The 12,500-nt window shown below is 42.0% G+C and overlaps 1 protein-coding gene across 6 annotated transcripts in view; it reads right to left on the reverse strand.

Annotated features, from left to right (window-relative positions):
* Positions 1-430: 430 nt before the first annotated feature.
* The window catches only part of LOC137967954 (sacsin-like), a 61,941-nt gene continuing 49,871 nt past the window's right edge, over positions 431-12,500 (reverse strand). For all 6 annotated transcript variants that reach the window (XM_068814554.1, XM_068814553.1, XM_068814556.1 and 3 more), the window contains 3 exons: positions 2,923-12,500; positions 2,182-2,457; positions 431-1,884 (listed from right to left, as the gene is read on the reverse strand). The exon at positions 2,923-12,500 is cut by the window's right edge and continues 1,509 nt beyond it. In XM_068814554.1, coding sequence (XP_068670655.1) covers positions 1,876-1,884; positions 2,182-2,457; positions 2,923-12,500 — 9,863 coding nt within the window. In that variant the 3' untranslated portion in view covers positions 431-1,875. The remainder of the gene's footprint in view (positions 1,885-2,181; positions 2,458-2,922) is intronic.

The raw sequence follows: 12,500 nt of genomic DNA on the forward strand, positions 1-12,500 counted from the left end.
GTAATGTAGGTGTCACCAGCTTCTTCGTGGGGCTAATCCCAAGGCAGAATAGTATCATAAAGGCAGTCAAGCAAACCTAGCAAATTTCTCAACGGGGTGGGATATAGAATACATTTTTCTATATGGAAGAGGTAGTGGAATTCTTGCCAAAGGACCACGTTAACTCCAGAAATCATTTTGACACGATTCTGCAGTTCATACTTCACTGTATGTGGTCCACGTAATATTAAGCCGAGTTATAGAATGATTCCAAGACACCAAAGGCTAGAGTAATTCATATGCTGACAAACGCTTGGTCATTTTATGTCGTTCCACACAATTTGCAACGTCTTAATTTCTGTAAGACACTCGTTCATTCCATATGAGACCTCGGGTAACTCGGTACTTAATTTCACACATTTCGTACTAGGCATGCACCACACGCTTAATAACTTTGGGATAGAATAGAACTTTATTGAACACTCCCCTAATGGGCCTTTCAGTGATCAATACAAAATTAAACAAGAAAAAAACAATAAAACCGTCCTAAAACTTACTAGAGGATAATAGTAGTAATAAGAACTGCAATAGGACTACAATGAATATATAAAATCTGAAAGATAATACCTAACTAGAAAATAAATTTCAGACACTGTGTGCGTCAGGAATTTCTGTAACAATGTTTGTCGAAGTCCTTATGATTCTTACTTAGTTTAAGCTTTTTGTCTAGGCAGTACCTCAAACTGACAAGTCTATATTCGAATCACCTCTGGCCAGCAGCTGTTTTAAAATAAAGGGATATTTAACTATTGTAAATTGCGTGTCAGGCGACCGGGAATTTGGCCCCTGGTGGTTAGTTTAGATAATAGGGGACACAACCCGTCATACATTTGAACGCAAAAACGGCGTCCCTTAGATGTAAACGTAGCCTTACAGGCAACCAGCCCAAGTCTCGCAGCACTGGAGTAATATGATCGAACGTTCTTGCTCCGCTTATTATCCGGGTCGCAAAGTTCTGCACATATTGCACTTCGCTCAGAAGTTAGACCAGACAATTGAGCAGTAAAATAATTTGCTAAAACGAGCGCGTTTATTAGCCAACGAAGGGTAGGGCCGAGTTGGCTATAATCATCTCATATCCAACAAGGGCGAGCAGAATAATTGTTTTATTAAAACACTCATAAATTATGGATAAATTTCCCCACTTTCTTTTGTAAATACAAGAAAACTGATGCGTGCAGTTACTGATATTTCTACAGCATGGTGTAATAGCTCATATACCATGATGGCTAAGCCAATCAAAACACTGGAATTGCATTATACAATGATCTAGTTTTTAACAAAACAATATAACCTTCAGTGTCGGTTACCCTAAATGCGATAATCATTCTTGAAAAGAAATTCTTAAATTTCAGTTGAAGGGAATCTGCGCAAAAATTTTCGACAGCCTTACATAAAAGTAAAAATTTAAAGCCACATTAACAAGCTTAATATCCTTTCCAAAAGAGTGAATATATAATGTGGACTCCATAGACGACAAAGTCCGTAACAAAGGCGTCATCTCACACTTTGCTTGTGTATTAGTGGCGTTGACACAGTAGAGGAAATGGATTTTGGATTTCTCCTACGTTCCAGTTTAGTTAACGTCCTAATTTTCTCGGTTGATCGATTGATCATTACACAACGAACTAGTTAATGAATACATCTTTGGGCCCACTGATTTTTCTGATTTCAAAAGAAATTATGAAATAACAGCCTTTCCCGGAGTGTGTTGTCTCGGGGTGCGGCTGATGAAACAAAACAAAGTTACCTTTTAACATAGTGTTATATCTCATTTAGTTATGGAAAGTATTAATTCACTTTTTTCATACTGGAATTTCATTGGTCTTGAATTCTTCACAGCATCTACAGACAGCAAAAAAAGACCAAAGGTGTAATAAGTTTGATACTCTTCCCGGTCCTAAAACCTTCTTATAACCATATCAAGAACTTAAAATGGGCATTACCGTTTTGTAACAAGCGATTTATAACTTAAAACTCAATTTGGGCGTGTGATAGGCACTTTAGACGCTATATAGACGCGTGATCTATTGATCTATCGGCCGCGCGGTCGCTTGACTGAACTCCTGTAGATGCATTACAGATGGCTCGATTAATTGATTCATTTGTAGTGACTCAAAGAATTGCAATCAAGAACCTTACCTCTAATTTTCCCTCTACATGTGTCACAGTCCTTGCAGCTATCTCTTGGGCCTTGTTTGCCATGCTCCGGGAGTACACGTCATTTGGAATCCGAGGGTAGGACATTCTGTCTGGATAACGCATTCGGGTAGAGTCACCCACCAGATTCTCCAATTGTCTTGCTAAGTCAGTCAATTCAGTGTCGGCAAGATCGGAGCAGTTTTCAACCAAGTTGTGGACATTCACCTTTTCGGCGCCCTTTTCAAAGCGCGCAGCCTTAATCGCCTTCTCTGCTGCCTACAAAGTCAAACGATTTGGAAAGATGTCAAACTTTCTATTTCTCTTTTTTTATTTTTTTTTTTGTAAAGCCTTACCCGTTTAGATATTTCCCCTTCTTGGCGATTTAATTTTAGGAATTCCCGGTTTTGGAATTTCCCGGTTTTAGAGTTTCCCTAAAGCTCGCATCTCCCTCAAAATTAATCGAGTCAACGATGTCATTTAGTGGCGTGTAGTAAGATTGTAAAAAATGAAACAGCTGTTTTACCTCTAGACATACTGAACCTCTAAAAAGCCTACGATTCCCTAGTTTGTTATGACGAAGGTCTAACGCTCTAAACTTAAGCTTTCGAATTTCCCTCTAGTGGGACACTTTCCTGTTGTACTTATTCGAAACCAACTTACAGTAACTAAACTTGTAAATAAACTAGACCCGTCTGTGCATCGTCATCCTGTCAAGCAAAGTCAATGGAAATTTAACCTTACCTGGTGGCATTTAAAGCATACCCACTCGGAAGACGGTATGGTAAGAGCAAGCTCGTTAACAGCAGCCTCAAGATCAGCCCTGGCTTGTCTGATCCAACGCTTGGCTTCTTGTGGTTGAGGATTTCTTGAACAGAAACTCGGGGGGCGACCTCTCCATGATCTTTGACTCGATGGAGATTCCCAGGAGCCAAAGTGATGACAAAACGTGCTTTTGTATTCTTTACGCTGAGAGCCATGATCTCTTGCTCGCTCTCCCCAAGTGGCAAAAAATTCTTCATATGAACCGCCGAGCCGAGAAACTTCTCGCTGAATATGCTGAAAAACGTCGCTGTAAAATTCTTCATTTTCTTCATTTTTTTCCGGATGCCAACGCAGACAAAGGCGCTTGAGGATTTGCAGCCTTTCTTCATCTGAGAAGCCACCTTGCCATGCGTCTTCCAAGATGTTAGAGATCTCATGAAGGACCTCTTGCTTGTTTCTATGACATCCTGATTTAGAGTCAAAAATTTCGTGAAGGCGGCAAAATTTAAACAAACGAGATGCGTTTGCTGCAACAGGTTTTTTGTCGTGTCCAATGTTAATCATGTACATTTTTGACCAGAGCCGAACATCTTCATCTGTTACTTCTTCGATAATGATTGCATAAATATATGTTGCAGTGCCTTCCATTAGGTCCAGACTTGGGTCATGCAGCTGAAAACCTACGTAGTCACCAGGATCAAATTCTTCGAAAGCATTTCTGAGCATGTGATGTTCCACAATTGGAATCAGGGTTCCTGGCTCTGGAGAAATGCCCATCTCTGTCTCGTTGTAGCTGTCATCTTTACGGATATTCATTTCATCTAGTAGTGACCAGATTTCCGCAGCTGGACAACGCAACATCTCCGAAACTAGAAACCCGTTCCTTCCTAAATATTTACCGTAAATTTCGATAATCACCTTGGCTATCAAAGCTGACGAAGACCTCTTGACATGTCCTTCAGCTGTTGCTTGAATATATACCTTATATACATTTCCATCAAATTCCTTTTTAGTTTCTTTGAAGCACGGTACTTTAGATTGGCTTTCTGGGATCAAAACCCCATTGTGGAAAAGGGAGGTACTGAGATTCTTGACGGGAAGCAGCTGAATGTTTCTCAAACTATCTTTAATGCCGGAGATTACTTCTTTGTCGAAATTTTTGTCTTGAGAGTTGGCGTCTTTGATAAGTCTAGCAATTCCACAATCAAATTGAACTGACCACAACTGCTGTTTCAATTTATTAACCATTTCTGACGACACTATAACTGTATCTTGGGGATAGCTGAGTTTTTCTTTGACCGCTTCAGATAACATTTTTGGTTGTAAAGGCCGCGGCAACTTCATCATCAGATCTTTGTAATTGTCTGTAGCAGACTTGCACTTCACTTCCATCAAGCTGAGTTCAAGAACGAATGGCAGAGTCAGTCTTTGAATCCGATGGCCAAAAGCAGGAACATCATCAAACAAAAGATTAGTTGATTCTTGCAAAGAAACAGGGATGATGGAAAGATTCGAATTTCTTAGGTCACCTCTGGCTGGCATTGAAGGAAGATACAATTTAGAAAGTGTGCACAAATCCTTCGTATCTTCATGCAGGCTATTGAAGAATCCCTTTACTGCTGTGGCACATTTGTTAACCTCATCTGCATTCAAATTTTCCGATCGGGAATTCCTCTGCAGCATTTCTAGAACCATGGCATAATGGATAGGAGATACATCTTTGGAGCAACCTAAAAATTCAAATAACTCATGAAACCTTCCAAAATATGAGGGAACTCCGTATAGAAAAGGCTTGATCTCAAGTTGCTCGTACAGTTGTAGAACTGCTTGTTTGGGTAAAATTAACTTCTGTCCCCTTTCAACTAAAACACAGTGGGTTTTCTCGAGATGACGCTTGACGTTACTTTTCGACAACGCATTTTTCTGCAAAAATGAGTAAATGCTCTCCATGACCTCGGTAACTATTGAAGAACTTCCACGCTGAATAACTTCTCTTTCTGAGTAGTTGCCTCTAAGGTAGTAACACACGGTTTGGCAGTGACTGACAACAAGATCAACGGGGGGATTTGTAACAACCTGAAGACTTGCAAGAAAATTTTCGAGGTAATTCTCAAGTTCGCCTTGATGAGGGCATCCAAGTCTGCTTTGATTGCGCCTTGGATCTGCCCAATTGGGAAGCAAATGGGCTTCTGTCCACACTACGTTTTCGTGATCACTGACAACTGATCCCTTAAATGAAATGAATGGGTTTCTTGCGTCGTTGAACGGTGGACAGAGTTTTCGCAGTTGTTCGTTGACAGGATTTGTTGCTACAAATGCAATATCACGGACCAGAGGCAAGAGTCCCTCGCCGACTACATTTGGTCGAGAGATGAGGTGATAAACTAACACTTCAGATTTCCAGCGCGTACTATCACTGGGTGCAGTTTCAGCCTCCCGCTCTACTTCGCGTGCAAAATCCAAAAAATCACTTTCTGAAACGTCTTGAACCAGACCTATCTTCCTTAAAAACAGTAGCCAGTCAGGAGAGTCAAATGGTTTTGGAGGAAAGCTCTTATCAGGGAGCATGGCAATGAAAACCTCATTTTCAGGATCATAGAAACTGGATGCTGTCTTCAGGGACCCATCGGCGGCTGGCACGCATTTCACTGTTTTTAGACAGTTGAGCAGTCTCTCTTGCTCATCTTCACTTGCCGTACGGGACACGTTGTCACGAATGTGCTGAAGATGGGCCAATATTCCTTCAAAACTAAAATGCACGAGGCATTTTAGGACAAAATTTATGTACACCTCAACAGAGGACAAAGTCGCCTCTTGTAAGAAATGATAAAGATCAGATAAACGTTTGTCAGACTCCAGAAACCAACAATCAAGACTGGCCTCAACTGTTAAAAGCTCTACCACAGGAAATTCACAGGGTATAACGAATGCTCTCTTCCTTTCAAGCTTTCCGACTCCCCCGCTTTTTCTTGGATAAAATGGGAGCTTCCTCAAAATTTCCTTGTCTGTCTCTGTGAGAACCCCTGTGTTGCGGTCGAAGTAACGCAACACTACCATAGCATCTGATGACTCCAATTTGTCCTCAAGGGAGGAAAATGCTCCCTCAAGTTTATGGTCAAGTGCAACAAGGAGGGAGTGCGGGGACCTGACGGAGGCCACTAGTTTTTGGGCTAACTTGCAATGTTGTGTTAACACAGAACTGTTAAGTTCGGGTAGGCCCAGGTTTCGGAGGGCACATACCATCTCCCGTTCGCTGTCACCACATTCTTCAAAATCAATAACAGATTCGGCTTTTTTCAGAGGAACCAAAAAGTGATTTGTAACTGATGTTTGCTTTTCACTAATTGTGGTGGAAGAAGTCAAACACTGCGATGTCTCAGTGGCTGGTAGAAGACACCAATGTGACAGCGCTGACAATAGGTCAAGACTGCAGGGAACTTCACCTTCCTCGCTTTCCTCTTCTCTCTTTGAAGCTTGGCTGACAAAGTCCTCCAAAAACGTCCACACCCTGCAGACCCAGCGACGACTCGGTAGGGAGGAAATCTGGTCATAAGGACACCACTTCGCGAACTGATGCTCGCTATTAAACCGAGGATCCAAGGTACAATGTAATTGGGAGGCGAACACATCAACATCAAAAGGACGGAAAACAGCGACGTTTGTGATGGCATTATCTCTCAAAATACCGCTGCGCATTGTTGCATGCACAAAAAGGAACTTAGAGAAAGGTAATAAGTCATAATACTGACTCAGGCATATGGGCTGTCTCTCGTTAAAAGACTGTAAGATGAGCTCTTGAGTGAGAAGCAAGGGAAGGCCAGAGAGCTTTTCCAGAAAATGCTCGTCATCTTTGCAGTATCTTAATACCAGAATGACGCCTTCTAGGTTGCTGAAATTCGTGTTTTTCACATGACCTGGAATCTTTCCAATTCTACAGAGAGGCTCGTTATCGCTGAATGACTTGTAAAAGTCCATTACCACTGACGGAGAGACGCAGCACACATCTATTCCTGCCCCCTTGAATGATTGAAAAACATTAAGGGAAAAGGCAACTAGATTGAATCCAGATTTCAAAAGGATTTCTACAAATGCAAGCTTCCGTTTCAATGTGACTTCATCTGTCTGGTTTCGACTCTTGGTTGGTTCAAGAGGCCTTGGATTCATTGAAGCAAAATAACCTTTTAAATGAAGATCATTAAAATATGCTTGGTCCTTGCCAGAACCAGTCGGAGGGAACCATTGAATTTCAACAGTGAAATCTCGTTTCGACTCATCAGGATTACTACAAAAGCGTGGCTGTAAGCTTCTCACCACAGGTATAACGCGCATTTTCTTCCGATCCATTTCCTGGTAGACGGCGTCAGTGAGAGTCTTCCATTCAGCATCCTCAAAGGGATATTTTGGGAAAAGCTCCTCATAGAATCTTAACTTTGTCAAAATGACATTTTGACTGCAATTTATCGGAAAATAAGCAGGGTCCTTATTAACTGGCAGTTGAATTAATCCTCGCACTTCGTCCAAAAGATTAAGGTAACAGGATGCAATAACGTCTTGAAGCAAAGCGTTGTTCCAGTCACTTCGATAACCACGACCCTCGTCTCTCCATAAGTTTCGTCTAGTCTCGTGGCCTAATGCAAAGTGCCCATTAACATGAACGGGAAGCTTGGTTCTTAAAGGAAGTGGAAGAAAACAATAGGCTTTCTTTGCCCGCTTTCGTGCTGGCGTGCTCTCCAAAAGGCAGGCCACACCACCACGAGGAAGCATCCTCAACTTGTTTTCTTGAAAGGCGTCGGTGATTTCCTTCGGTGTAGGCTTCTCAAAGCCGATTTGCTGAACAATCAACCACTTCTCCATCCTTGCGTCACTATCTAAGAGCTGTAAGATGTAGGTACGTTTTTTCACCTCTACTTCTGTGGGAAGGATCTTCCGTTGCTTAACTGCATTTCCAATCTCTTTTATGTAGCAAGAAAGTTCCTCTCTTTTCAGTTCATCTGAAGGTGACATTATTGCACGAACAGAGTAGTTCACGACCAACTTTCCACAGTCGTCTAAGGCCGCAATAGCAATCTTCCTGACATTGTTTACAAACAACAGAACATCAAACAACTCTTCTTTCAGAGCGTTCATCATTTGGTCCAGTTTTTCCACGGTGACTGAAGTCTGAGATATTTTGGATTCCTGAGCCATTTTCTCCGACCTCAGAGGAAACCTAAACATGGTTGCATTCTTAGCAGGAAAATGATCTTCAAGATAGCACGGGAAAACATCTGGAAATTTTTTCCTCAAGTTTTCAATGTCATGAAACATTCTTCCAGGTCTTGACTCACTTGAATGAGGGATGTACTTGCAGTTTGGGTCAAAAACGCATAACACGTCACCAATTTCGCTGCCCATGGACATAAAGGAAGGCACGTCAGTCAAGTGATACACAGCATTGAAGCCGACACCATACTGACCAGTTTTGTTCGGATCGTTTCCTTTGCCGCCTTTACCTAGGTTACAAATTCCTTCAATATCTGCTTTGGTAAATGGTTTGTTGTTGTAAACACAAAGTGCAGGCCCTTGCAAAGTTTTCCAGCTTTCTTTGAACACTCTCTTCTCAGGATGGTGTCTGGGATCTTTAATGAAACTAATTTCACTAGCTTGGGCATCATCGGCATTTTGCACAAGCTCTTTCAAGATTTCGATCCCACCTGGGTAACCTGTTAGTATGCGTTTCAATCGATCTGTTAATTTTTCGTTTTGGCCGAAAGGTAATCCAATATCGTGATGTTCCAAAGCTGCATCCCTTCGTGTTTTCACGCCGAGTTTTTCTCCATTGTTCCAAGGAATTTTTTCATGAAGAAAATGCTCGCCTGGGTCCTCAGGCATCCAAGGGTAATCCTTCAAGCACAAATCAGTAACATCACGCATTACACTTTTAGAATCTGGAAGGTAAATCAGTCCCCATTGCTCTGGTGCTTTTAATGCGCTAGCGCTGGGATGTAAAAGTGCAGCAAGTTCATTTGCCATATTTGTGGCTGCTTGTAACGTATTTTTGTCGAGTTGTTTCTCACCAAACTGTTGTTTGACCGTGGCAAGTCCGCAAATATAATCCTTAGCTTCAAACTTCTCCCTTACACCAGAAAATTTCATGATACTTGAAAAACAATCCGCAAGATCCTCTGGAAGTTTAAAGAGGTATGGAGACCAATCGGTATTTACTTCAAAAGCAACATGTTCCGCGGAGACGAACTGTCTATCCTTCTCCATAAGAACAAACTTTCTTTGGAAAAGAAATTGCTCGATAGACGAAGTTCGCTCGTTCGTATTTTCTTGTAGAAATGAATACACCCTTCTACAAACTTGACTTACTTCTTTAAAGGCAGAATGATCGAGTTTATTCATGCTGATGGACATAGCTTCCTTAAGTTGTGTCGTTACATGTTCCAGTGTAACTTCTTTCTGCTCCAGCTTAAACAATTTCCTGACCCTCTTTGGCATATCCAGGTCCACTAGAGGCTCAGTGCAACAAACAAGGTATTTTCTCTCTTTCAAATAAACTTCCTTTGGCGCGATCATAGCCCTCGATTCACCATGCACTACGTCGCCATTCCAAGTAAGAGGGAATGACTCGGGTTTTTGCAAAATTGGTAGGAACGGTGCATCTAGCAGACGAATCAAAACAGCATACGGTGGATTGTCTTCACTGAATTTTAATTTCCTTTCTGTAAAATCTAGTAGCGCTTTTACACGCTTGATGGCCACCTTCCTGTTCGCTATATATAGCTTGTGAATGCTCTCTGCTCTTTCGGCAATGTCATCCCAGGGAAGATTATTTGATTTCATCCCCAATTTCTCAAGTCTTCCTAGAATTAAAGGACTTAAAAACGTATCTTCCTTTCCACCAGGAAACCTGGCGTCATCATGGCAATATAAACAGGAGGCTTCGCTGCAGGGATGAACTAATTGGGCTGGGCATTTAAGCACCTTTTCATTTGACGAAACTGGAATGCAAGCATGGTTCTTGATCAGCTCATGAAAATCATCCCTGTTAAGTTTCAGAGCGTAAAGCACCAACTCATTCCTCAGATTTGTAGGAACTTTCAAGATGTTAGGGAAAAAAATTTCACGGAAAAAGCGGTTCTCGTCAAACGTCTTGTCCTTTATTTCAGCCCACAGATGACAACCAAGGAATGACTGAAACACCTCACTAGGCAAATCAACTACTAGGTAGTTCACATTTGCCAAATGCTTCAGCACAGCGAACGAAACATCCCCTATTTGACGATTCATTCGGAGACTGGGATGCAGGAACACAACACGAGTGATGTCTGCCCATGCTAATTCATCCGAGAACAGAACATGCCCTCCCATAGCAAGTTGTTTGTAGAACGAAATGAGAAAAGGCCAACAATGCTGGTGTACATTGCACGCCCTCGGCCACAATGAATGATACACATATGAGCCATGGTCGGGAATGTTTTGCTTGACATCTTCTAGGAGCTTAAAAAATGCAGCAACAATACAGTCTTGCATGAGAGCATCATTCCACTCCGCTCCATAGCAGGACTTGTCATCTTCAAGCTTTTCTGGCAAGTAGCGTCTGTTAGAAGTCACTGCAAATGGTCCATTTATGTGCACAGCCAGGCCACTCTGGATTGGTAGAGGAAGGTAACAGAATATGGAGCTACTCGGTTTCTTACCATCCCCACTCCGAGAGACCGACAGAGGTATGAAAACGTCTGGTTCCTTTGGTTCCAACTGAACGGCTACACCACCAGAGGGTACAAGGCTGGGGTCATTCATTGAAAACTGAAGTGCCTTGCCATCACCCATTGCAGAGACGACATGCCAAAATTCACACTGGGTACGAGACTCGTCACCCAAGCTAAAATATTCCAAACCAGCGTCTGTGAGTATACCTTCCACACTGAATACAATCGAAGATTCAGGAAACTGAGATGGGTGAACTCCATGAGTTCTAAAGGCTCTTGTAACCTTAGAGGATGCTTGAAGGAAATTGCAATTCTTAAGAAGCGTTTTTTGGTGTGCATCTAATGCCACTGCATTGTCAGGTAGTGTGACAGGAACAGACAATTCTGTTACTATTCCTCCCTCCAAAATTGATTTAGTAACCTCAAACATCAACTCGGGTTGTGAAACTTGATTCGACAACCCGGAATTACGGTATACTTCCAAACGAAACACATTTTGTGTGAAAAGAAGTAACGATTTGGCTCTAGTGTGAAACATCTCCAAAAGTTTCCACATTTCTTCATCATTGTAACACAGCTCTTTGATTTCGCTCCTGAGCGCCTGCTCTCTCGTTCTTAGAGGGAAACGGAAAAGTGTGCCGTCAAATGAGCTCTTATCTTTATCAAGGCTTAGATCACAGCCAAAGATGCCATGAAATGGTTTAAACTGATTTCTGAATCGGCGTAGGTTATTTACGTCTTTGTTAAGGTCGATCTTTATGCCAGGCTTCCTTTTGTTCTTGATGGCATGACCAAGGTATGTGGTGTGGGGATCAAATATCACAAAGTAGTTTCTACTAGTGAACATAGGCACATCAGTCAGATTGTACACCGCGTTGAAACCAAGCCCAAACCTACCAATTTTTTCTGTCTCTTGAACTTTTGTTGCCTCATTGAGCTTTGTTATGTTTACAAAGTCGTCATCTTTAAATTTTGCATCGTTGTACACCCACAAAGCAGGACCCTGGCAGCCACTCATACCCTCTGAAAAAAGGCAAGTCAAGGCATCATCGTTGGTTCTTTTGTCGTATAAGAATTTGACAACAGTTGCACCAGCATCGTCTGCATTTTGAATAAGCTCTTTTACAACCGCAAACCCGTCTGTGTAGTCCTCTAGCAGACGATTGAGCCGGGTTGTTAGTCTTTCCTCTTGTCCAAATTCTTCTCCAATAGATAGCTCATCAGGATTAAGCAATCGATGAGTCTTGGATGGAACACCAAGAAGCTGGGCAGTCTTGTTAGGGACAAATGGATGCACAAACAGACACTCGTGTTCATTACCATTATCCTCTACCCGTAGCCATTCGTCGTGTTCACCGTACATGCAGTGTTCAACTGGTTCCAAGCGGACACTTGAGTTGTCTTTCCCATAGGTAGGAAGAAGAACATTCGCCATGACCACATCTGGTAATTCTGCATTTGCCACATCGTTCAGGATATCAACAGAGAGCTGAATATCACGTCTGACGTCGGCAGGACTATGTTTTATATTTCCATCACCATACTTTTCTTTCATCATTCTCAGAACTTGGAGCAAAACAGTTGGATCACTTGTCTTTTTCATGCCAAAGAGTTGAAATAAGCCCTCGTGGCTCTTCATCTCTGAGGGAAGGAAAAGTATGTAGGGTGTGAGGTCAATGGTTGGCTTATAGAGTAGCACATTGTCTGGCGAGGAAAACCCGTCTCCATTCCATATCCAAGCAACGATCTTTACTCCATTTAAGGCCCTTTTCACAGCATCGGGGTTTTTTCCACTCAAGAATGAGTAAATTTCGTTTACCACAAATATGTAATAGGCCTTCTCATCTTTAGAATAGGAAG

Source organism: Montipora foliosa, chromosome 8 (assembly GCF_036669935.1).
Source record: "Montipora foliosa isolate CH-2021 chromosome 8, ASM3666993v2, whole genome shotgun sequence".
NCBI classification, from domain to species: Eukaryota; Metazoa; Cnidaria; class Anthozoa; order Scleractinia; family Acroporidae; genus Montipora; species Montipora foliosa.